The following is a 25,422-nucleotide window of genomic DNA, read 5'->3' as shown; positions in this document are numbered from 1 at the left end:
TCGCGCTCCTTACAGTCTCCCTCTCTCGAGTCTTCATCCCAAATGCAGAAAGCAAGCTGAAACAAAGAGAGGGAGACTGTAAGGAGGGTGAGATCAGCGTGGGCGGAGAAACGCTGAATCTCGTGTCTTCGTTCCAAATGATTGCCTTCCGCAATGCAAGCAACTGGGATGGCTCAGCAGAGGGAATGGGCATTTCTCCGCACGCAGGAGAGGTTTGTTAGGGAGGCGGTGGTCCGGCGTTGTTTACCTCCTTCCTGTGTGTGTGTGTCAGACCTGTGGGGAACAGCTGGTAGAGGTGGCCGTCTGATGTTCCCCCCCTCCTGTGTGTGTGTGTGTTGGGCCCACAGCGAGATGCAAACACCAGACTGCCACCACCTCTACCAGCCGTTCCCCGCAGGTCCGACACACACATACACAAACGAGAGGGGGGAAAATGCCAGACTGCCGCCTCCCTACCAGCTGTTCCCCACGGGTCCAACACACACAGACACACAGAAAGAGAGAAGGGGGAAAAGAAGGAGGGGATCTGGCAGCACCCGAGACTCCATATGCTGCTCAGAAACACCCTCTCACCACCCTCCCTCCTGTGGAAGACAGTCTTCTGCTTGCCGCCCTCAATCAGAAGGGAGGGCCGTGGGAGGGCCGCATTTACACAGAGCAGGGAGGGCTGTTAGAGGGCCGTATTAAACCACCCCCTGGGCTGCAAATGGCCCGCGGGCCAGACTTTGGACATGCCTGGTTTAAGGCTTACATCATGAAATGGACCTAGCCATTCTTACCTGACCAGCCAGCATCTCATATAAAAGTACTCCATAGGCCCACCAGTCCACTGACTTCCCATATGGTTGATAGGCAATAATCTGTTAATTCCAATAAAAAGATTTAGTAATGTATCTTGAAAATATCTGTTTTTGAAAAAGATACAACATAAATCTAAGTATACCACTATAAAAAACAACAACTATACTAATAGCAGCGTGCATTAAAGTGAACCTTTCTTTAATGGTTGATACCGAAATCATGGATATTTTTATACTATAAAATACTATATCTGGTGGTATTTAAGCTTAATTGTTTTAAGGAAAACAGATTTCCTGAACTGGCCTAGCCAATTAAACTTGAGGGAGTAGATTTGCTGCAAGAGCCCTGGATTTGTCTGGCATTATTCTCTTCTTCACTATTATGTATGTCCTTGCTTATTTGTTTCCTTTTGTTTTGGTTATGAATGCCTCCCCAAACCCTTTGGGACCAGGGTGGATTATCAGTGTTGTAAAATAAACAAACAAGCAAATTCATTACAGGTAGTCCTCGATTTACAACCATTCATTTAGTGACTATTTGAAGTTACGACAGTACTGAAAAAAGTGAATTATGACCCTCCTCCATGGTTATGTGATCAAAATTCGGCTGTTTAGCGATTGATTCATATTTATTATGGTTGCAGTGTCTGGGGGGGATGTCATGTGATCACCTTTTGCAACCATCTGACAAGCAAAGTCAATGGGGAAGCCAGATTCACTTAACAACCATGTTGCTAACTTAACTGCAGCAATTCACTTAACAACTGTGGCACAGAAGATCATAAAATGGGGCAAAACTCATATAACAACTGTCTCGCTTAACAACTGAAAGGTTGGGCTCAATTGTGGTTGTACATCAAAGGCTACCTGTACTGTATAAGGAGTAGACGAGGGATTTTTCCACAATGTAGTTTTGATAAAATGCTCATTTGAGGCACAAAGTTTCAGTGGAAATTTATAGGTGTACTGAGGAAATCAGTTTCTGAGTTTTATCAAAAATATTACTAAAATGCTCATTACGAAAGAAGAAATAAAAATCCAGAATGGCAGTATTATGTATTGGGTTCTGGGAAGCAGGAAGGACGCCGAGACGATGAGTACAGCATGGCAGATCTTTATTGGGGGGAAGTGACTATACTGGGAGGTTAGGGGGTACTTGCACTCTTTATATACCTTTCTGAGTAAACAGCCAACCAATCAGATTGAACCTAAATCTCCCGCCATAATTGACTTCTGCCAAAATGGTTACATTTCAAATGCATACTGGTAGTGACAGTCTACTGCTAAGCTTGTAAGCCGCCCTGAGTCTTCGGAGAAGGGCGGGATATAAAATAAATAAATAAATAAAATACAATGCTTAGGTGTTTCTTTAAACGTTAATACACAACACCCCTTCCCCTTTTAAGGATTAAACAATATAACTTATGCAAAACATATTTACACTTCCACTTCATTGACTATATAGTCAGCGAGGTAAGTGGGTGGCCTATGAGGCCGTGATGAACGTCTTAGGGGTTCTCTCCCCTGTTGATCTAACAATTTGCTAGGCATGCCCTGGAAGTCCAAGTTCTCTTGAACTGGAGAGTCATTAGGGAGGCTCTGGCTGACCGTTTCTGGTAGGCCCACCCGAGAGTCAGACCCTGTGGGAGAGTTAGCACAGTGGTCATCGAAGGGTTGCTTATCCGAATGATCAGGAGTCTCCTGATGCAGTTCTGTGCCATTGTGGTCCTCCTCAGGCTCGAGCTCAATTGTTTGTTGATGGCTCTGGTAGGGGGGATGTGAGCTAGCTTGTGTGCCAGCTTGAGCACTCAGTGAGGGGCAATTTTTCCCTAGGTCGCTTAGTGACCGTTCTGGAACTCTTTTTCGTAACTGGTCTATATGCAGTCTAAACTTGGTGGAGCAGTAGGTTAATGCCTCCTTAAGTAACACCAACTGCCTGCAATTAGTGCAGGTTCGCATCCCACCAGGCTCAAGGTTGACTCAGCCTTCCATCCTTCCGAGGTAGGTAAAATGAGGACCCAGATTGTTGGGGGCAATAAGCTGACTTTGTAATAATGCTGCTTGGGGGGGGCGAAAGCCCTAATAAGCAGGCATATACATAGAATGAAGGCTATTGCTAAGCACATTGGTTTGTGCTTAAAATTGTAAGCCGCCCTGAGTCTTCGGAGAAGGGCGGGATATAAATGGGATTAAAAAAAAACTGTCAACCCCCCTCCACCCCTACTATGTAAGATAGGGGCCCAGTTTTCTCAACTACCACCCCCGGAATCCATAAATGTCCCGGACCATACTTCCTGGCCCAAACCAAGTCACCAGGTTGTAGTCCCCTTGGGGGTTTGGGTTGAGCAGCCTCAGAAGCCACTCTGTTGGGTTGGAGTCAGTCCAGTTTGGTGGTAAGGCGTCTGCCCCAACGGAGTTCCGCCAGGCTCTTCCCCATTGCTGTGCATGGTGTGGTGTGTTGGGATAATAGGAAGTCCGCCAACCTGTGATGCCAGTCACTGACGATGATGCGCCTGAGTGCGTCCTTGGCTGTTCTCACCATGCGTTCAGCTTGTCCATTAGTCGATGGGTGGAAGGGCGCGGATGTGACGTGTCTAATCAAATTCGCTGTCATGAAGGCCTGCAATTCAGCAGCGGTAAATTGAGCCCCATTATCCGATACCAAAACATCAGGCAGACCATGTGCGGCAAAAAGTCCCCTGAGCACTTGGATTGTTCTGGCCATGGTCATATTGGGGACTGGCACTACTTCCAACCATTTGGAGTGGCTATCTAACGCTAATAGGAAGAGCTGTCCCTGGAATGGGCCTGCATAGTCAATGTGGACCCTGGACCAGGGTGTGTGTGTGGCCTCCCATTTGTGGACAAGCGCTTGGGGCATCTCAGGGGCATCACCTTTGACAAATGTAACACCCATGTACCTGCCCTTCTATTGCCTTACCTAGCCCTGGCCACCAAAAGTAACTCCTAGCTAACGCCTTCATTCACACTATACCAGGGTGCCACTCATGTAAGGATTTCAGGACTCTATCCCTCAGTGTGTCTGGTATGATGACCCTACTACCCCACAACAGGCATCCCTTATGGGCAGGCATGTCATGTCTTCTTATGAAATAAGCCTGGAATTCTGGACCTGGACTCTTATCTTGCCACCCTGTGAATACCCAAGACTGGACCCTGGTCAGGATTTTATCTGATGCAGTCTCAGTTGCTATGTCCTTAGCATGGAGAGGGCATTTCGGTAGCTCTTGGATTGTCAGTATCTGTGCAGCAGGCGCCGGATCAGGCTCTGTGTTAGTCAGGGGTAGCCTACTTAACCCATCCACATGGCCCATTTCTTTCCCCGGTTTGTGAACCAGCTTAAAGGTGTATGTTGATAAGAATATTGACCACCTGAGCATCCTTGGGGAGAGAATTTGGGGGGGGGGTTGTTTGTCCGTGGTGAATAACCCTAATAGAGGCTTATGATCTGTGAATATAGTAAATTCCCTATCATAAAGGTAGTCGTGGAATTTCTTGACCCCAGCCACTATTGCCAGGGCCTCCTTGTCTATCTGGGCATAGTTCCTCTCTGCCCCTGACAAGGTTCTGGAGTAGTATGTGATGGGCACCTGTTCCCCGTTTTCCTCTAGTACTGTGCCCACTCCATAGGGTGAAGCATCGCAAGCAATGCAGATGGGCTTTGCTTCTATGAAGTGGGTGACTGTAGACCTGCTTGAAAGTAGGACCTTTAAGGATTGGAAGCTTTTTTCGTGGACATTGGTCCAGCTCCATGCAGCTTTCTTATCCAGGAGCCTGTGCAAAGGCTCAGCTATTGCTGCCTTGTGGGGTAAGAAGGAATGGTAGAAGTTGAGCAGCCCAAGGAAGGCTTGCAGTTCAGCCTTATTCTTCGGAGTGGGGGCCATCTTAATTGCCCTCACTTTGGATTCTGCAGGGTGGATCCCACTGGCATCTATTTTAAACCCCAAAAAACTCAGTGGATGCCACCCCAATGCTGCATTTGTCCCTTTTTAATTTGAGACCTACAGCACGTAATCTGCTTAACACTGCCCTCAGTCTTTCAGCCAGGACTTTCTCTGTGTCCCCTGCAATGAGGACGTCATTAAAATAAAGACATACCCTTTAAATGCCCTTGAGAGTCCGCTCCATTAACTCCTGGAAGATGCCTGGTGCTACACTGACCACCAAACTGCAGACGGTTAACCTTGAAGGCTCCCTTGTGTGTTACTATTGTTTGTGCTTCTGCCATCTCCCTGGTAACCGGCAGCTGATGGTACGCCTGCGCGAGATCCAGCTTCGCAAAGATGGCACCGCCTTGGAGGGAAGCGAGAATGTGGCTGACCGTTGGAACCGGGTAAGCATGCTGGTTAAGGGCCCGATTTAATGTACATTTATAGTTGGCGCAGACTCTGACCACCCCATTAGATTTGAGAGGGGTGACTATAGGGGTCTCCCTCTCTCCCCCTTCTACTGGCTGTAGGACTCCCTGTTCGACTAGTTTGTCTAATTCCCCTTCTATCTTGTGTTTAAGCATGAAGGGGACTCGCCGGGGTTTAATCCTAATGGGGAGGACGCTGGGGTTTAGTTTAAAAGAGATGGGGGGCCCGGTGTACCTGCCTAGCTTGTTATCGAATACATCTGCAAATTCTTTGCAGATGGATTCGATGCTGCTACCCTGGGTCCCTATGCCTAGTGAGATCCCTATGCCTAGTGCCTCAAACCAGTCTAGCCTGACTAGACTGGTTCTCTGGCCCTCAACCACAATAATATCCAAGTGCCCTTGGAACTTTTTAAAATGCACTGAAAGGGTGGCCTCCCCCTTGATTTTTACTAGGGCGTTTTGGAAATCGGTGAGGATCTTTGAGGGCCTCAATTTGACCCACTGTTTGCTCTGGCTGCAAATAAGTTTAAAAGTCTCATACAATGTGACTAAGACTGCAGAGCCAGAGTCAAGCTCCATTTTACAAGGAATGCCCTGTAAATGGATGTCCAATTTAATTTTGGGTTTAAGTGGCCGTCGGGCCCTGGTTTGGCAGATGGCCCTCCGACTTTTGAAAAATCCAATGCTGGTTGGTTTCTGAGCCCCAGTACCTTTCTGCGACGCGTCCTCCAGCTGTAGCTCGTGGAGGCCCTCTCGGAAATGGCTACAGCAGACCGCTGTGATGTGGCCTGATTTTCTGCAGGCCTGACACGTGGCCGATCGGAACTTGCAGTTTGTCCGTGCGTGGTCTCCGCCGAAGCTTGTGCATTTCGGGAAGGGAATTGCCTTCCACTGGTTCTCCCGGCTTCCTCGTTGTCCCGGCCTCCTCCGAACCTGGTCAATGCCGGTCTCCTCTGCTTCTCCGCTCCTGCCGTACGCAGCATCTTCGAGGTGGATGGATCCTCCTGGGCTGGGGGGTCTGGACCGCTTGCCCCGTGATGCCGGCCACCTCGTTGGCCAAGATCTCATCCTGAGCATCTTGGAGGGTTAAGTTGGGCCTTGCACACAACTTCTGTTGCAGGCGCTTGTCGCGTAGGCCAAACATGAACTGGTCGCGTAGCCTCTCGTCCAGATTGGTGAACTTGCAGAGGTGGGCGGCCTGTCGCAAGGCCGCGATGAACTCCAACGCTGATTCACCCGACAGTTGGACCCTCTGGACGAACTGGAACCGCCAGGCCAGCTCGGACATTCATGGCTTGAAATGCCGGTTCAGCTTCTTGGAGAGGTCTCAGAATGAGACGGATCCAATCGGCGTCGGTGAGCACAGGCTTACGGCCAAGTCGTAAATGGCAGGCCCACTTATGCAGAGCAGGGTCGCCTCTTTCAGGTCATCTTCTGTGATCCGGTTTGCCCGGAGGAAAATTTCAACCTGTCCCAGATGAGAGTCCCACCGTTCAGGGTGACGGATGTCAAATTCTCGGAGCTGACCGATCTGTGTCATCTCTGCGTCCGGCTTCTGTGAATCCTGCTCCTCTGATGTGGCTGCTAGCGTGGTGGCTAGTTGGTTGTCGTGGGGGGGGGGGGGAGATGCCTCTTTCCTCCAGCAAGTGTTGCCCTCCCCTAGTGACTTTCAGCTCTTATGGTGAAGCAGGATCCCATCCTCGTCGCCACTATTATGTATTGGGTTCTGGGAAGCAGGAAGGACGCTGAGACGATGAGTACAGCATGGCAGATCTTTATTGGGGGGAAGTGACTGTACTGGGAGGTTAGGGGGTACTTGCACTCTTTATATACCTTTCTGAGTAAACAGCCAACCAATCAGATTGAACCTAAATCTCCCGCCATAATTGACTCCCACCAAAACGGTTACATTTCAAATGCATACTGGTAGTGACTGTATACAATGCTTAGGTGTTTCTTTTAAACGTTAATACACAACAGGCAGAATATCACAATTTAATATTAATAGTAAGATCCTCTCTTTTCTGAGACTCCAAAAAGTCTTTACAAATATGATAGTTTGCACATTTTAAGTGAATTTTCATTTATATTTTAATTTGAAATACACAAATGCAAAATAGCAGTAACTAATTCATAAAAGGGAACAATGGGTGCTAGTCAAGACACTAATTTCAAGAACATTATTTCAAAATATGAGCCACTGGAAAATGATTTATTCTCTTTCTAGTTATAAAGAGAAACCAGAATGAAAACCTAAGATGAAAAAAAAGGATTTTCCATTTTTTGGCTTCACAATATTGGAAGCATTATAGCAATATAATGATGCATTTAAAATGAATCATGATATGGATTTTCTTCCTTCTAAAAAATGAACCAGTCCTGGCTAACACTAATTCAAGATACAATGAGATGAGGTCAGATTTCACCCTGGGATCTTAGTCACTTGGTGCTCTTTGAGCCTGGTTGGGATTTTTGCAGGCATTTCATTAGCCAGCTAGGTAAAAACATCAGTGCTAGAAGGGAGTTACCTAGTTGGGCAATGAAATGTCTGCAAGAAAACAACCAAGCCCAGAGAGCACCAAAGACCTCACAGTTCAATTCTGAGCAATAGCTATTCTGTTCTATCTATAGTCATTATGGTTAAATATTTCCTTTGTCACAAACCTGGACATAAGCATTAAGTACAAAGAGTGATGAGAAAAAAGTGATGAAATGTGCATCATTTCATCATGATGCAAACTGTAGCCTTTCATATTTTAATGCATCCTTATGTTACACACAAGCATGTAAGCCAGAGGCTTGAACTGCAATATCACAGTACAGATTTCCTCATAAAGTGCCACCAACTTTATCCCCCAACTACGCCCAGAGACACCTATAGAGTTATGTAAGAATGAGCTTAAGAGATAATGTAGAGTGATAGTTGTTTTATCCACTTCCCCATCATTTTTCCTTACTAACTGGAGAGCAGCAGGAAACCTGAGTAAGTTTATCAACATTTATCATCTTTCTCATTTCCTTCTTCAAATAAAACAATTGTGTCAGACAATCTAGCACTGATTGATTGTTCAAAAGTATATTATCTTCTGGAAGAATTATGGGCATGATCCATAATATCTCAAACAACAAATACCTCTGGTGCAATATAATCTGGAGTCCCACAGAAGGTCCTTGTTGTCACTGCATCGCTCATATTCTCCTTGCACATGCCAAAGTCTGCAATCTTAATATGTCCTTCAGAATCTAACATTACATTATCTAATTTCAGATCTCTATGAAAAATCACAACAATTAAGAAAGTTAAACATCAGTCGTCAGAAATGCTTGTGGCAGTCTCATTGCAAGAAATAACTTAGAGTTAGGGTAGCACAAAGACCGTGTTTTCCTTTGCAAACCTGATATCTACTGAGAAGGCTTATAGACAATTTATTTATAGGTGCCAAGGGAAATGATTGGGGGGGCACAATGGAGCATGTTGCCACCGTGTTGCTTATATAACTATACAAATCAAACTGTGTCTCTTATATACCCCTGTACTATACTGTGAATAAACAGGGACCAAACCCCACACTCACTCATAATTATGTTACCTAGTTGGGTAATGAAATGTCTGCATGAAAACAGCCAAGCTCATAGAGCACCAAGGACTCCAGAGTTCAACCCTGAGCTACATATATTCTCTTGTATGGTATGTCTTAAACACATACCACTCTCTCCTCCTATTGAGATATATTGGGCAAGTCCTTCAGTGAAGTCAGATTTGGGATTGAATGGACAGGCTTTGGGGGCCAAACATCCATAAAATTTACTTCATGGTCAAGCATACTAGTCCATGAAGATAAATTGCCTTCATTTTGCTATTGTTCATTTTATCTGCAAGGCTGCTGCTTTTGAGTATTTCACTTCTGCATCTCTTGTGATGATATTTTATTTAAATGTATAAAATACAACTCAAATCTAACTTGACTGCTGTATACGCCAATGACTTTATAAGATCTATTGAGAGCAATTGATGACGTGGATACATTTCTTTGTCTTACAATGCTTATACAAAAAGCCTTTTATATGTTTTGCAAATCTTATAGCACTGAAGACTTCTGTTAGTGCACCAAGTTGAATAAGCAACTGTGAATAAAAATAAATACATTTAATGTGTTCTGTTATTTGGGAAAATAATTGTTCACAGTTCAGTGGTTTCTTCCTCCATTTTTGCCCACAAACATTTCTTTTTTACAGCCTGTGATAAACATGTTACACAGAGCTGCTCTACTTACCGATAAACAATTCCTTTCTTATGGAGAAAAAAAAGACCCACTGAGATTTCTGCTGCATAGAATCTGAAAAGTAAAAGACATGAGTTAATCAAAAGAACTTCACCTGTATATGCAAGATTTGAATAATTTACAACCATCCATTCAAGAAAAATTCCTTCATGCCATTGGGCTTCATAGAGCAGGGTTGTGTGGACTGGCCTTCTCCTCTCCATCAAGTTCCCACTTGTAGATTTTGACACATTATAAAATTTGGGGGCTCTTGGACCATCAGCCTTGCATGATTATAACATCTGGATTGCCCTAGATTCTAGGTTGCAAAGAAAACTTTCCCCAAGAGATCAGGCCACTGATGAAAATGTTCACATTGCAGTATGTGGAGGAAAACATGCATACCTCCACAGTCATCTCACTGGGCAAAAGCAAGGATGCTTACACAGGATTATGGGTCAAGATTAACACAATGGTTGAAAGTCACAGGAGATTCCATTAATGCTATGACTCGATGTCCTGTTATTTACAAGAGAATAGAATAGAATACATTATTTGGCCAGGTGTGATTAGACACAAGGAATTTGGACAAATGAGGACAAATGTTTAGATGCCTAATATCTAACCACAATAAAATCTTAAATTCAAAATCTAAAAGCATCTAACTACATGGCTAACATATAGTAATGTGTTCTACAAAGAACAGAGTGAATATGTTTTGCTGCAACGAGCCCAAATCAGTCTCCTGAGCAGGTTCAGGCAGATTATATTTCCTTTTCATTCTGAATTTTGGAAGGTTCCAACATATTCAATACTATACTTTGAGGCATCCCAAAGGTGCTTTTTCAATAGGCAACTGCACTTTGTTTTTCTTTGAAGACATTTTGCTTCTCATCCAAGAAGCTTCTTTAGCTCTGACTGGAGGGTGGGGAATGGATTTATATTCTTTGAAGATAGCTTGTCATTTGCATTCTTTTAGTGAGTTGTTGATGCCACCTGGAGGTTTGTATGTATCCTCAGGGTCACATGAGTAGTGCAAATGGGTGTGGAGCCTGCTTGAAACCGCTGAAAAGACTGTGTTGTGGAGCTGTGCTTTCTGTAGGATGTTTTCTGCCCTGTGTCCCGTCATTGTTGAACACAGGCGCAAGGTCTATATTGTCTGCATCTCAAACTGAAGAGCAAATGGTTCCTGTAGTCCAGAAAAATTGCAGACTACAGGAACCATTCGTGCTTCAGTTTGAGATGCAGACAACACAGACTCATCACCAACAGCCTGCACCTACATCTCCATAGACATGTACTTTGAGACAGTGATTCTTCCTCTATCCTAATTTCATGGCTTCCTCAGCAAGCAAGAGGAACAAGTCTTCTGCATCCCAAAGGTCTTGATAGCAATAGAATGTAGACTTATATACCACTTCCCAGTGCTTTACAGCCCTCTCTAAGTGGTTTACAGAGTCAGCATATTGCCCCCAACAATCTGGGTTCTCATTTTACCGACCTCGGAAGGGTGGAAGGCTGAGTCAACCTTGAGCCGGTCAGGATCGAACTCCTGGCAGTAGAATGCAAACTTAGTCTGCAATACAGAATTCTAACCACTGCGCCACCACGGCTCCTTGATGCAACATCAGTGCCTTCTGAAGCAAGGTCTAACCCTAGAAATTTCTAAAAGAGAGCCCAAGGAGTTCAGAATTGCTAAATAAATAAATAAATAAATAATGTATTTGGCAAGGAAAAAAAGCCAGAATTAGATTGAAAATGCTACAAGAAGTGAAAGAAAATGGAGGATTTGGGCTGTCATATATGGGTTTTATACTATCAAGCATCTGTATTAACATGGTTAAAAGAATGGATAACCCTTAAGACATAAAAGATTACTATACCTAGAAGGGCATGATCTACAACTTGGATGGCATGTCTTCCTATGGTATGGGAAGAATAAAATACATAGATATTTTCCAAACCACTATATATAAGACACACATTTATTTTAGAATGGGAAAAGGTAAAAGTGAAAATTTATATGAAAATACCTGAATGGCTTTCAGCAATGGAAGCGTTTGTTCACCCAAACCTAATTAACTATGAGAAAATTGTGACTTATAAAGACATTTTGAACAGCGAAGGGAAACTAAAATCTGGACAAGAACTGGAAGAACAGAACATTGATCTATCATGGTGGTCACACTTGTAAATTCAAACGAGATATGAAAAAGATGTTAAAGCGTCTGGATTTTATAAAGAACAGATAGAATCTGACCAAATCTCATTGGCATTAGATGAAAAATTGTTTAAGAAACTAAATAAGTATATGTTAAGTTTAAAGATGGAAGAGGAACAAGTTAAAGAAACACGGGTAAAAAACTTTGGGCATAACATAGTTAGAAAAATGGCAATGCCTTTGGAAAAGAAACTAAAATAACAAAGGCGATGGCTTACAAAGAAATCCTGTATAAAATGTTTTACAGATGGCACTTACCACCCATGAGGTTAGCAAAAATGTTTAAAAATATGTCTAACAATTGTTGGAAAAGCAGACAAAAACCAGGCATATATTATCATCTTTGGTGGACATGCCCTAAAGCCAAAAGATTCCGGTCAAGAATACATATATAGTTAGAGAAAATGATAAAAACATGTAGATTTTAAGCCAGAATTATTTTTGTTAGGTATAATTGTAGGAAATTATAGGAAAGAATGTGTATATTGAATGTTACATGTACTAACTGCAGTGAGAATTGTATTTGCTCAACTTTGGAAAGATGAAGAATTACCAGCGGAGGAAGAGATAATCAAGAAAAATTTTGGACTTTGCAGAAATGGACAGACTTACACTGAAAATGAAAGAGAAAGAAGATTCAGAATACTTCAGAACATGGGATACATTTTTATCAATGGCTAGAAAAATGAGGTAGAGAGAAAGGAGTTTAATATGTATTAGCAGGGCTTTTTTTCCCTCATAGAACGCTCAGAACGGAGTTCCGGCACCTTTTTTGGATGGAACCTTGTAGGGTAGGCAAGGCAGGTTGTATGACATGTGTGAGTTCCGGCACCTTTTTCTTTTACAAAAAAAGCACTGTGTATTAGTAAGCTAAATATTGGAACCTAGACATGTTGCTTGATGGTTCCTTGAACTTTGACTTTGTTTTGTTCCCCTCTTCTTCTGGCTAGTTACTAAGAACACCTCCAAAGAAGGCTTATAACTTTTTTCTCCTCCTCTATGACAAGGTATTATTAGTATCAGGCAAGAACTGTGATATATTAGTTTGCATTTAGACAATCTGGATTGTAGACCATGTAGTGTCACAATCAGCTTGTTTCTAAAATGCTTATGATTCACACTAAATCTTGTTTGCTCTATGATTCACACGTAACACAATATTATAAGAAATTCGGCTCCTCGTTTAGTTGATTAATTGTATGAAATTAATAGAGACCATACTAAGAATTTAATTCTTCTCAGTAGTTTTATGTCTATGCAATACTGATGAATTTTTGAAGCTAGCCTTCCTGTACAGCAGTGTCAATTACACAAAAATCTAGAAAATATGAGTAAGGTGGGGAATGGAAAAATACATCTTTCTAAAGCAGAATATCTTATGACAAATTCAATATAAAATCAACAGAAAATGCACTTACACTGCTTGGGGCTCCTTAAATCTTCCTACTTGCTGAATATGATACATGAGGTCACCACCATTCACATACTCCATGACAAAGTACAGGCGATCCTAGCAGACAATATGAAACCAACAAATAGGTCAGGCAGCGGACCTGCCACTCAGGAATGGTCAGTACAGAAAATTGGGGAAAGTGTCTTAAGTGCATCTGCACAATTAGGACAGAGCCCCACGAATTATCAGATATTAAAAGCAATTATTTATTGGTTTAATTAGATTAACTTTAAAGTTATGTTCTGTATTCAGATGCATAATTGATCTTATTTCTTTTTATAGCAACAATTATCATTACTACATCATGAGGTGGATTTCTCCCACTCCAGTTTTTAAAATATGAATAAATCAAATTGCTTAATTTTGTATGTCCCATTTCTTTCTTTAGATACATTGAACTGGTTACCAATGGAAGCAATTTACATTCGAAGAATTTTGCTTTCTAGGATGCGATTCCAGCATCTTCATTTAAAGAACTTATGGCCAATTTAAATGTCATGAATGCAAGTAATGTGCATTCTTTTTGTTCCCTCTGTTAAGCTGCTATTTTCTTTTCACTATTAAGAAATGTAAACCATAGCTTTCAAGAATGACTTTTTATCAGGATGAGGGCAGGTGTTAAGCTGTGCAACACCTCCTTCCCATTCTCCTTTCCCCAAGGCAGACTCCCTTGCATTCCTTTGTACATAGCAAAATAAAATAATAGAATAGAATAAAATAAAATAATGTTAGGATATTGAATTTAGTAGCTGGAACAGTAAAATGTACAATAGACCAGAACACACAGTGGTAGCTGATTAGTTAGAGAGTGCTGATTCATGCATGAGTCAATCTACGCTATGATTGGTTGCTGTAAGTATAAAGGGGGAGTTTCCCTTTTCCCCCATCCTTTTTTTCTTCTGAGTGTTCTGTATACTGTTTAATTTACCTCATGATGTTCCTGGGTTCCTGACTACTATCTTGTGTTGTTTTTATTTTATTTATTTTATTTTATTTGTCATGGAATTGCGTAGCAGCTGTCCAGATGAAGTCAGAGATACTAACATAAACTTGTAAATATGTGTGTGTGTGTGTGTGTGTGTGTGGTCTGGTTGATGCACCTTTGGTTTTGAACTGCTATGTTGCAGTTCTATTATTATGATCACTTTTGCTTGCAGCTCCAACCTAGGAGTGTTAAGCAGAGCTCAAGTTGCTACTGCGATACATTATAAGTTCAAATTTCTTTTTTGCTGACAAAGAGTTAAAGAGTTAAATGGGAGACTAGAATAGCTCTCATCAGCTCTCATCACCTCCCTAGGTTCGAATCCCACAAAGGATATGGCTAGCTGATGACAGCTAAGAAGCTCAAAATAGCTATTCTAGTCTCCCATTTAACTCTTATATATATATATATATATATAAACCTCTACATGGAACACTTTGAAACCCTCGCTCTAGAAAAATCCAACCACAAACCCAAACTCTGGCTCAGATACGTAGATGACACCTACGTAATCTGGCCACACGGCAAAGAAAAACTGGATGACTTCCTCACACACCTCAATAGCCTACACCCCAAAATACAATTCACCATGGAAACAGAAGCTAACAATCAACTTCCCTTCCTTGATGTCTTAGTCTACAAGAAATCCAACGGCTCCCTAGGACACACTATCTACCATAAAAAAACACACACAAACCACTACCTGAATGCACTCTCACACCACCACCCAGCACAGATCAACTCCGTAGCCAAGACACTCATCTCCAGAACAAAACACCTAGCTGACGAACAACACCTAAAAACCGAACTACACACTCTCACTAATGTACTAACAGCCAATGGATTCCAAAGAAACATGATTACCAACTTAATCCGAAGAGAGACACCCACAAAAACCCAAGACAGAGAACAAGAAAATGGCAAAGCCCTCCTCCCATACTTAAAAGGGACCACAGACAGAATCAGCAAGATCCTCCAAAAACACAACATCAAAACAGCATTCTACACAGACAGAAAAATATCCACCATCCTAAGAAACCCCAAAGACATAATTGGGCTAGAAAACCAAGGAGTATACGAAATCCCATGCACCACCTGCCCCACCACATACATCGGACAAACCAACAGAAGAATAAGTGCACGCATTGAAGAGCACAAAAACTCACTCAGAAAGGGAGAACAAACTTTATCCCTGTTCCAACACTTTGAAGCCACGGGACATGAAATTGATTTTTAAAAAACCAAAACTATCGCCAAAATTGAACATTTTAACAACAGAATAATCAGAGAAGCCATTGAGATAGAAAAACGCCCCCACAGCATGAACAAACGAGATGATACCTCTCGCCTACCGGCCATTTGGAAACCCGCCTTGATTGACAGACGAGTCCCAACCACCAAGAATGATACCAGACCCAAACTCATGATAACATCACATGACATCACCACCACACAACCATTCAAAAAGGAAATCCGAACCCACAATGATAATGACGCACAACCACAAAACAGAAACCTAACTACAGCTGCAACATTAAACCCCTCCAAACCACACAATAAGCAAACTGACACCCACTATAAAAACATGGCACCACCACAAACACGAAGCCGAACAAAAGCAGCACAACTCACCAGCTCAGGTCTAAGGCTGGCAGCTGAGACCAGCCCATCCACTCAAAACACACCCCCACCCAATCAGAACACCCCCCATTCAAAACACACTCCCACCCAATCAGAACACACCTAATCCCCCACCCAATCAGAGCACACCTCCACCCACAGAACACACCCCCTCTGGCAGTTTAAAAAAGAGGAACAAACAGCCACTACCACATGCTTCTCCCAGAAGAAGGAAGCTGAAGCCACCAGCCTGAGGATGACGGATGGGATTCCGTCAAAATGTTGCTCTTACACCTCCAATTCTAAGTGGGGGAAAAACCCGAATGACCAAAGATCCACATACAAACACCCGCGAAAACCTCAGAAAACATATATACATATATACATATACATATACATATACACATACACATACACACACACACACACACACACACACATATATATATATACATATATATACATATATATGTACATACATACATACATACACACACACACGCACAATTACAAGTTTGTGTTAGTATCTCTGACTTCATCTGGACAGCTGCTGCACAATTCCATGACAAATAAAATAAAACAAATAAAATAAAATGCAAGGAATGTCAATCTTGTCCATCCATCTTCTACTGGCAGATATTCAAAAGAAATGCTCTCTAACCAACCTATGTTTTTCCATTTCATTCTGCTGATATATAAATACATCAGCTGACAGAACTATGGTATATTATTTATCAACCTACCCCCACCTCATTTTCACTCACACAGTTCAAAAGCTCTGTGGATGTCAGTACAGCAAAATGCTGTGTGTGAGAAATCACAGCACAAGAAGATGTATGAACACATACCACAGTCTGGAAGCAAGAGTGAAGCTGCGTTAAGAAAGGAGGCTTGTCCATCAAAGCTAGAACTCGCTTTTCAACCATGGTACACTCTACATCATCATCTTGAATCACCACGTCTTTTTTCAATATTTTGACTGCATACAATTCTTCTGTTCCCTTTCGTTCTCCGAGCATCACCTGGGCAAATATAAAGAAAAGGTGAATATTTTGCTGACTACAGAGTTATTTCCATTCAGAAATATGGAAAAGCATTTCTAGTAATTTAGCTCCCTACATACATTCATTAACTTGCAGTCTAAGAAATCTGTTTTGTTTTTTCAATGTAGCTCTCCCATTTCTTACATAAAAACTAGTGAAGACTACCTATTCCAGAAGTTCATAAAAGGATGAATAAGGCCCTAAAACTGATTTCTTCCTTCATGTGGATCCTAATCACCACCTAGTTTTTAGAGAATTTTTGGGAGATAAAATAGCGCAAGAAATGCTTAGTATGTCACTGGAGATGAAGAACAATGGTGATGGAATACTAGTCTAAAGTCCTCTGAAAAGGATTACATAGTGACAATAAAAGCAACAAAATGCAACTATTTCTCCACTCTTATTGTGTCGGTGGATTGTTGTCCAGTGGGTCTCCTAGGAAAGGATTGGTTAGAATAGCATCTGAAGGATTGTTATGAGGACTATTTGAGGCATCTCAAGAAAAAGTTTCTTGGGATTCATTCTGGGTTGGATTACCACCATTCAGATGCAGTTAAGTGAGATATGGATCCATCAAAGTTATTTGGAAAGGATCTGTGCCTGTTGGCCCTGAGAAAATTAAGGGCAGGCCACGTTCATATTAGAATCCTGGTTCATCAGAGCCTCCTAGGAATTGATTTGTAGGTGGGTCCAACCAGTGGTGAGAGAGTAGTACTTCTGTCTTCAGTTAAGGAATCATTGCTAGACCATACAGCATTGGATAATTTTTTTTATCTGTCTCCAACCTTCTCTTTCTGGAGAAGATGGTTGAGAAGTGGTCACCCTGAAGCTTCAGAGAACTCTGGAGAAAGTGGATTGTATGGACCACTTCAATCTAGTAGAAGAGAATGTTGCACTAAGGGGGCATTGGTTGCACTTTTTGATGACCTGCATCTGGTTCAGAACAGGGGGCTATAGGGGGAAGGAATGCGGAAAATGATCTCCCTCTAACCTTTCGGGAAGTGCCTTTGCGCCTCAAGAAAAATGGGGAGGGGAAAGATGGAGGCAAATTAGAAATGCATTGCAAAACAAAAAACAAGTCCCCGGGGAGGTGGGGGCTCCATCCATCCTCCCTTCTCTCTTTATTGCATCCCTTTTTAAAAGTTCTTTTTTTTGCAGCAATACCATTGATCATGGCATGCTTTTAGGCAAGCTCAAGGGGTTGGGGATAGGTGACATGATGTTACAATAATTCAGTTCTTTCTTCCATGGTCAATTTAAGTCAGTGTTGATGGGAAAGAGGCCCTAAGCCTCTACTGTGAGAGGATGTATCTCAGGGGTTGGTTCTGTTCCAGCTCCTGTACATGAGGCTGCTGGATGAGGTCACCTATCAGTATGAGGATAGGTATAATCAATGTGCTGATCCTGCTCAGTTATAGTTCTCAATTCTTGGCTGTCTAAGGTCTGGGTCCCATATTTTAAATAGCATCTTCTGGTGGGACCAATGTGTCTTTTCTGTCACTGCATCTGTCCTCCAGAAAAGCACTTTCCCTGAGATTCGAATAGCCTCAACCCTGCCTGCCTTTTAAGACCCAGCTTTCTCCCCTCAGGTCAGGATCAATGGTTGTTAGTATTTAGTTTTTATCTTGCTGCCCTAAGTGTACATGATTGGGTGACTATATAAATTGATTAAATAAACGGATAAGTAAAAGAGTCGATCATCTCTCCTGCGTGTTTCTTGATATAAAGATTACCTATTATTAAATGGATGATAATTAAGAAGCACAAAATAGCTTTGTGGAAAACATTGTTTCACAACTCCATTTCTTTGCACCTCCATCGAAGGACAAACTATGACACCTCATTAACAGCTAAACGATGTTTTGCTGATTTGCATATTCTAATTTTAACATGAGGCTGCTTAAAGATAAGGCAAAAATATTCTTGGAAGGCTGGTAGTCTAGTTGCCCTCTGCTTATAGAAAATCTTGAGCAAATACATGCAATATATTCTCCAAATCCCATCGTGTTTTCAAAGCAGTATTTACCTGACTCTCAAACTGTACAGAAGCATGATCCTGAATAGCAAGTTTTATTAGGCTTAGGCTAAATCTTTTATTATGTTTACACTAAATCTTATATGTGTCTCCTCAGAATTAAAGCTCAGTGAATTCAGTGAAGTTAATTCCTCATGTAAGCAAATGTAGGATTGTAGGTACATAGGCAAATATCGGATTGCAGCTTTGTTAACAGAACAGCTAAATGAATTATTAACAAATCAGCTGCATCTCTAACATTTTTCCCCCTTTCAGGTTTTAAAACCATGGAATCACTGGGTTGGAAGGTAGTCTGGAGTTCTTCTAATGCAATTTTAGACCATTCTAGGCAATGGCTGTCCAATCTTTGTCCAGAAACCTTCAGTCCAGGTTCACCCATGACTTCAGGAATCAGGCTGTTCCACTGCTTAATAACTCTCACTATCCAGGATGTCCATCCTCTCCGAGGGCAATACAGGAAGACCATTGTTATTTTGAGGAGTTCGTGACATATTTTCATTTCTCCTCCACATTAAGAAAAAGTTTAGAGCTCATTCTAAGCCGGTCATCTCAAAATTGCTTTTTCCAAAAGGCAACTGGGCTTTCTTGATTTTTTTTCCTTTGAAAATGCTTTGCTTCTCATCCATTTGCTTCTCCTTGAATAAGGAACTGAAGAAGCTTCTTGGATGAGAAGCAAAACATTTTCTTTCTTTCTTTTTATTAAAGAGTTTTACAAAAAGTTTTACAAAACATATCCCCAAAACCCACCCACCCCAAACCCCCCCTCCCCCCCACTTCCCAGAGCTGAATACAGGGTCATAAATATAATAAGCATATTCTAACTAAAATTATCCATTATAAAATTAACCAAATTCATAATGTGCTTTAACTCCCCTTTAACATTGATACATTCAAATTATTAAAAACATAATAATAATAACTTAAACAAAAATATAATCAATACTAATACTAAAGTTAATAAAAATCTAAAACCTACTCATAAGCTAAATGGAACTTTTTAGTCCCATATTTATTCTGAATATAATCTATCCATCTCCTCCAAACTGAAATATATCTTTCTTGCGAATGATCCTTCAGATAAGCAGAAATCTTAGACATTTCTGCAAGATTCGATACCTTAAGTACCCATTCTTCTATAGAAGGCAAACTATCCTTCTTCCAATATTGTCCCACCAGTAACCGTGCTGCGAAACATTTTCAAAGCAAAAAAAAAAAAAATCAAGAAAGCCCAGTTGCCTTTTGGAAAAAAGCACCTTTGGGACAACCATGACTTAAATGATTGGGAATCTCCATGGGCATTCTGAGCTGGTCTGCTCCCCCCCCTCGCTTGCTGAATAAAGGAGACGGGAGAGGAATCTTCATACAGCTTCAAGGCTTTTCTTGTTGTGAAAGCCTCACACTTCGGAGTCCCCCCCCCCAGAATCATGTGCCAGCCAGTCAAGGTAAGGTAAGCCATAAAGTCCTGGTGCCAGGTTTTCATTAAAAAAAAAAAACCTTGGAGTTGTTGTTGCTGTTGGTTTGAGTTGTCACTGCTGTTGTTATTAAGGAGCTCCTGGCAGCTTGTGAGAGATATGGGTCTTAACTTGCTTGGTAGGTAGGCTTTTTATGTTATGCTTTTCAATCTCTTTGAATAATAGGTAAAGGTAAAGGTAAAGGTTCCCCCGCACATGCGTGCTAGTCGTTTCCGACTCTAGGGGCCGGTGCTCATCTCCGTTTCAAAGCCGAAGAGCCAGCGCTTGTCCGAGGACGTCTCCGTGGTCATGTGGCCAGCATGACTAGATGCCAAAGGTGCACGGAACGCTGTTACCTTCCCACCGGAGTGGTCCCTATTTTTCTACTTGCGTTGAATAATAGTAAAGCTTAAAACCTCTTTGTTTACTGGGGGGTTTACTGTCTCTGGATCCAAAAGAACCCATTGTTAGGGAGCCTGATGACTGCCCTGACACTTGGCAAAACATCCTGCTTTTCAAAATGCGTCTCTCTCTCTCTCCCATCCTCAGGTTCTTTACCATCCTCAGGGCCTATGAAAACAATAAGTCCAAACCTTCTTTGTTACAGTCCTTCAAGTATCGGAAGACTGCTATCATGTCTCCCTTAGTCTTTTTTAAAGGTTAAATATACCCACATCTTTGAACTGTTCTTCATAGGATTTAGACTCCAAGCCTCTCACCGTCTTTGTTTTCATTCTCCAGTTCCGCAGTGTCCTTCTTTACATTATGGCATTTAAACCTGGACACAATATCACAAGTATGGTCCAGCAGAGCGTTACTATGATTTCTTGTGATCTTGACACTACGCCTCGGTGGATGCAGCCCAAGATTGCATTGATATTTTTTTTTTGGCAGCTGTAGCACATTGCTGGTTTATGTTTAAATCTGTGGTCTACCAGGACAACCACATCCTTCCCGCTAGTGCTAAATCAGAGATCACCTATTTTGAACCTGTGCATTTGGTTTTTCCTATCAAAGTGCAGAACCTTATATTTCTTTCTGGTGTATTGACATTTCTGTAAATTATTTACCAAACATAAATGGATGGGGTAATTTATTTATTACGAGTGATCTGCTTTTCCAGTTTTTATTTGTATAATTCATGACACCTTTCCCCAAGCTTTTTTGGTAGGTGGGATTACTGCTCAGTACTTGTAAAGTCTGAATGAAGTAAAATACACAGCAAACTTGTAAAAATGTTATTTTGACCTAGTCCCTTGGCCCTTGATTCTAAAGAGTGCCTCCCTTACTTTAGTCTCTCTCTAAAAGCAAGATAGCATGATATTTTACCCTCATTCACAAAACTTGATACTTAGTTTGTTTTCATGGTGGACAATATATGGAATCAAGATACCATCTGACTCCAGATCAAACTGCCTGGAGGTTGAGCTGTTTTAAAGTAAAAGATGGTTATATTCTGATCATGCAGAAATTGAATCATTACTATATGTGACTTTCTGACTGTCAGTAGATTGCATGTACTAATCTGTGTCTGAAATACCCACGTATTTACTCAAACATGGGTAGACTCTGTTCTGCTAGCTAAAGTACCATATGATTTAAGCTACCATCACTTGATTAAAATTGCATCTGATTCAGTATAAAGTTTTGAACTACCCTCTATAAGAAGCTAGCATTTTCCCCCCAGGAAATCTTGATACCCTGGAACTTCTTTACACCTGATGAAGAACTCATATATTTTTGCCAAGCCTATGTTCAAAACTTCAGTTTGTTTTAAAGGTACAACTATGTCACTGCATTTAAATTATAAATATGTTGTTGATCTTTAATTTCAAACCAGAAATTATAGATTCAGGAATGGTATGAAAAACATTTCATTATTCCCAACTTTTGATTGAGCTTATTCTGCATTACTGTCAGTACAAGGAGCATATGCACCACAATTTTGGAAGTGTTTGGGGGAGTGCATTGTCCGGATTTGGGTGCCAGTTTAGGTTTTTTTCCCCTTTTTTCAAGGCCCAGAAGCATTATGTCTCTTCCATATTTCTTTCTTGTTATTTGTGTATGTATTTTAGAAATTGTGTTGTTTATAAAGAACCTTGCAAATTATCAATACTTCTTACCTTCCCAAAGCTCCCTTTTCCAAGCACCATTATAAAGTTGAAGTCTGTTAGTTTAACATGATCAAGATTATTGGATGGTAAGTTACAAGTCCGGTCTTCAATTGGAGTTATAACTTTGTTAGCTGATGGGCCAAGCCTGGCTTTCTAAACAAAGAAAGAAAATGGCTGTCAGACCTGAAATTTGGTTTTAGTAATGATAAAAGAATAAGTTTGAAGGTTTGTACTTTCAGAAGATTCTTCATAGTAAATAGAGAACAAGCACAAATTCAACTGCCCATTCAAATATTTCAATTATGGATAATGTTAAAGTGATATAAAGTAGTATAGAAGTAGAAGCAACAACCTTTGGAAGCAAAGCAAAGTCCAAACAATGTAAGTCATTACTTTCAAGCTAAAATGTCAAAATTCAATTGCCTTTTTTCCTTTTCAATCATTAACAGTGTTTAAAATAAATTGCAGGGCTCATATGATCCTAGGTATTGCCATCTGTTCAGATGTAAGAGTCCCATTCAGTTTAAAATATTTTATTCTCAATTGGGAGTAGGATGGCAGCTTGAAAGTAACAACATACTAAACATTTTAATGGTTTAGTTGAAATTCACACTTCTTAAAAGCATCATGTTTACTATATCAGTTTGTGATGCTTTTTTAAAGGAAAATTTTATTGTTAACTGAATAGATAGCATATTGAATAAATCATTGATTTTCAAGCATCATTATTTATATTTATTTATATCTAATCAAATGCTGATTTCAATGTAAAAACATTGTATTCAAAGCCTTTTGGTAAGGGTTTTATGGCTTGCAGAAGCATACACTGGAATAACTAAAACAGCAAATCTTTATACAGAGTATTTTTCAGTTCACGTTTTGTCCATTCATGAACGATTGCAAAGTTCACCTCCAAGAAAATGTCTACCTTAAAATCCAATTGCAAACTTCTTATATTTTATTTCATTATATTTTATCTGTATGGGAGTTTTTACAAATGACTTGAGAAAATCTATTTATATAATGATTCACATAGCTTTATTCCTCTCTCCCTTCCCCCTCTCCCCTTCTCTTCGTGTCAGACATAAATCTAAGATACATCCTATACAATCATTTCAGTACTACAGTGCAGATGCTATAATATAAATGCAGAAAACTGTCAGCTCCTAAAAAAGTTCTCCCCAAAAAGAAAAATCCACACACACACACCCCAGAATGTAGGATATCGGGAGCTGGGAAACATTTGTGATGTTTTCGTGGTAAAATTTCCTTAAAGCCTCCTGCACAGCCACCCCATATTAAGCAGTGGAAACTCATGAAGCCCACCAGAACACACTTCAGGGTGTATCATGGGGGGGGGGGGGGGCATGTGGCATGTCTTAAAGTGATGTAGCAATATTAAACAATCATTTGATTAAAGAAAATATATTGAACATTTTGACAATTGAGTTGGAGCAATAAACTCCAAAATCATAAAAGTTATGTTAAGAATTCATACAACCCTGTTCACCCCCATTATATTCTATATTGTGAGAGGACAGGCTGCCTGCAAAATGGCCAGCACCTGGCCTGCTGGTGCCCTGTCCCTTTAAGACCTGTATCTATCTAGCCAGCCAGCAGTTGGTGGCTATACACACATGAGCAGAGAGGCAGCTGGATGTGACAGTGTTGCTGTGAGAGGGAAGGCTATTGTATTTGTTTGGGAAGCTAAAACACCCTGAAGCAGCGTAAGGCAAATAGAAGCATTACTGTTGTTCAGAAATTGGGCTCACAAAGAGGAATGGTAGCCTTGGGGGAAAGTGATATAAGTAAGCAATGAGTACTAGCCGTTGAGTACTCGTGGGTGTGTTGCCTAGATGCCTGATGGAGTTGTGTTGGTTCTCTGGGGGTTTTGGAGGCCACTAACATGGAAAGTAAAAGAACCTGTGACCTATATTCTACCTAGGTGATCTTGAGGGATAGAAGGGGGAATGTCCCTTCTATTTTCAGTGTTGTAGTTGTTGTTGTTAGTTGCGAAGTCGTGTCCGACCCATCGCGACCCTATGGACAATGTTCCTCCAGGCCTTCCTGTCCTCTACCATCTTCTGGAGTCCATTTAGGCTCACGCCTACTGCTTCAGTGACTCCATCCAGCCACCTCATTCTCTGTCGTCCCCTTCTTCTATTGCCCTCAATCTTTCCCAGCATTAGGCTCTTCTCCAGTGAGTCCTTCCTTCTCATTAGGTGGCCAAAGTATTTGAGTTTCAGCTTCAGGATCTGGCCTTCTAAAGAGCAGTCAGGGTTGATCTCCTCTAGGACTGACCGGTTTGATCGCCTTGCAGTCCAAGGGACTCGCAGGAGTCTTCTCCAGCACCATAGTTCAAAGGCCTCAATTCTTTGGCGCTCAGCCTTTCTTATGGTCCAGCTGTTAGTATGGGGAAAAACAGCATCTTTGCTGAAGTCAAAAGTAGAAACACTACAGACAATGCTGTAGTTATTATGCCATGCAATTTACTCAGCAAGAGTATTGTTCAAGAGCAAAGCTCCCCCCCCCCAAATCTGGATCCATTCCTGAACCTTATGAAGCAATCAAGTTATTTGAAATCTGACCTAACATACTGGTAGTTGCTTTGAGACTCTCCTGCCCATCACGAGAATGGAAAAGTAAAACAAATTGAATTATTTACATATCCTTAGTAATTCCAACTCTTGATCTAGGAGGTTCATTAAAAATACTCGGCAAAAATAGGCTCATTAAAAATACCTCACAAAAATACTTGCCAAATGAAAAACAATTTGGGGTGCTATTCCTTCACATGGTGACAGCTGTGAGGATTGTACTTGCCAAACACTGGAAAGAAAAAGGGATGCCGACTGTTGAAGAATGGCTTTTGAAACTGACTGAATTAGCAGAGATTGTGAAATTAACGGCTCTGATTAGAGATAATGGATTACATGGCTTTATAGGAGACTGAAAACCGTTTGTGGAATTTCTACACACTAAATATAATAACAGATGGTTAACAGATGGATTTGAAGATTAGTGTAATGTTTAGTAAAAGTGTAGAAGAATTTACTGCTT

General features: G+C 41.2%; 1 protein-coding gene across 1 annotated transcript in view; it reads right to left on the bottom strand.

Moving 5' to 3' along the window:
- Positions 1–25,422, bottom strand: part of PRKCA (protein kinase C alpha) — a 225,258-nt gene that overhangs the window by 9,196 nt on the left and 190,640 nt on the right. Inside the window, exons 9-14 of the mRNA XM_083355467.1 lie at positions 22,372–22,515; positions 16,568–16,741; positions 13,083–13,174; positions 9,456–9,518; positions 8,315–8,453; positions 780–860 (exon numbers count right to left, since the gene is read on the bottom strand). Coding sequence (XP_083211593.1) covers positions 780–860; positions 8,315–8,453; positions 9,456–9,518; positions 13,083–13,174; positions 16,568–16,741; positions 22,372–22,515 — 693 coding nt within the window. The remainder of the gene's footprint in view (positions 1–779; positions 861–8,314; positions 8,454–9,455; positions 9,519–13,082; positions 13,175–16,567; positions 16,742–22,371; positions 22,516–25,422) is intronic.

Source organism: Vipera ursinii (genome assembly GCF_947247035.1).
Source record: "Vipera ursinii genome assembly, chromosome: 2".
NCBI classification, from domain to species: Eukaryota; Metazoa; Chordata; class Lepidosauria; order Squamata; family Viperidae; genus Vipera; species Vipera ursinii.
This window is presented reverse-complemented; position numbering and strand designations above follow the sequence as displayed.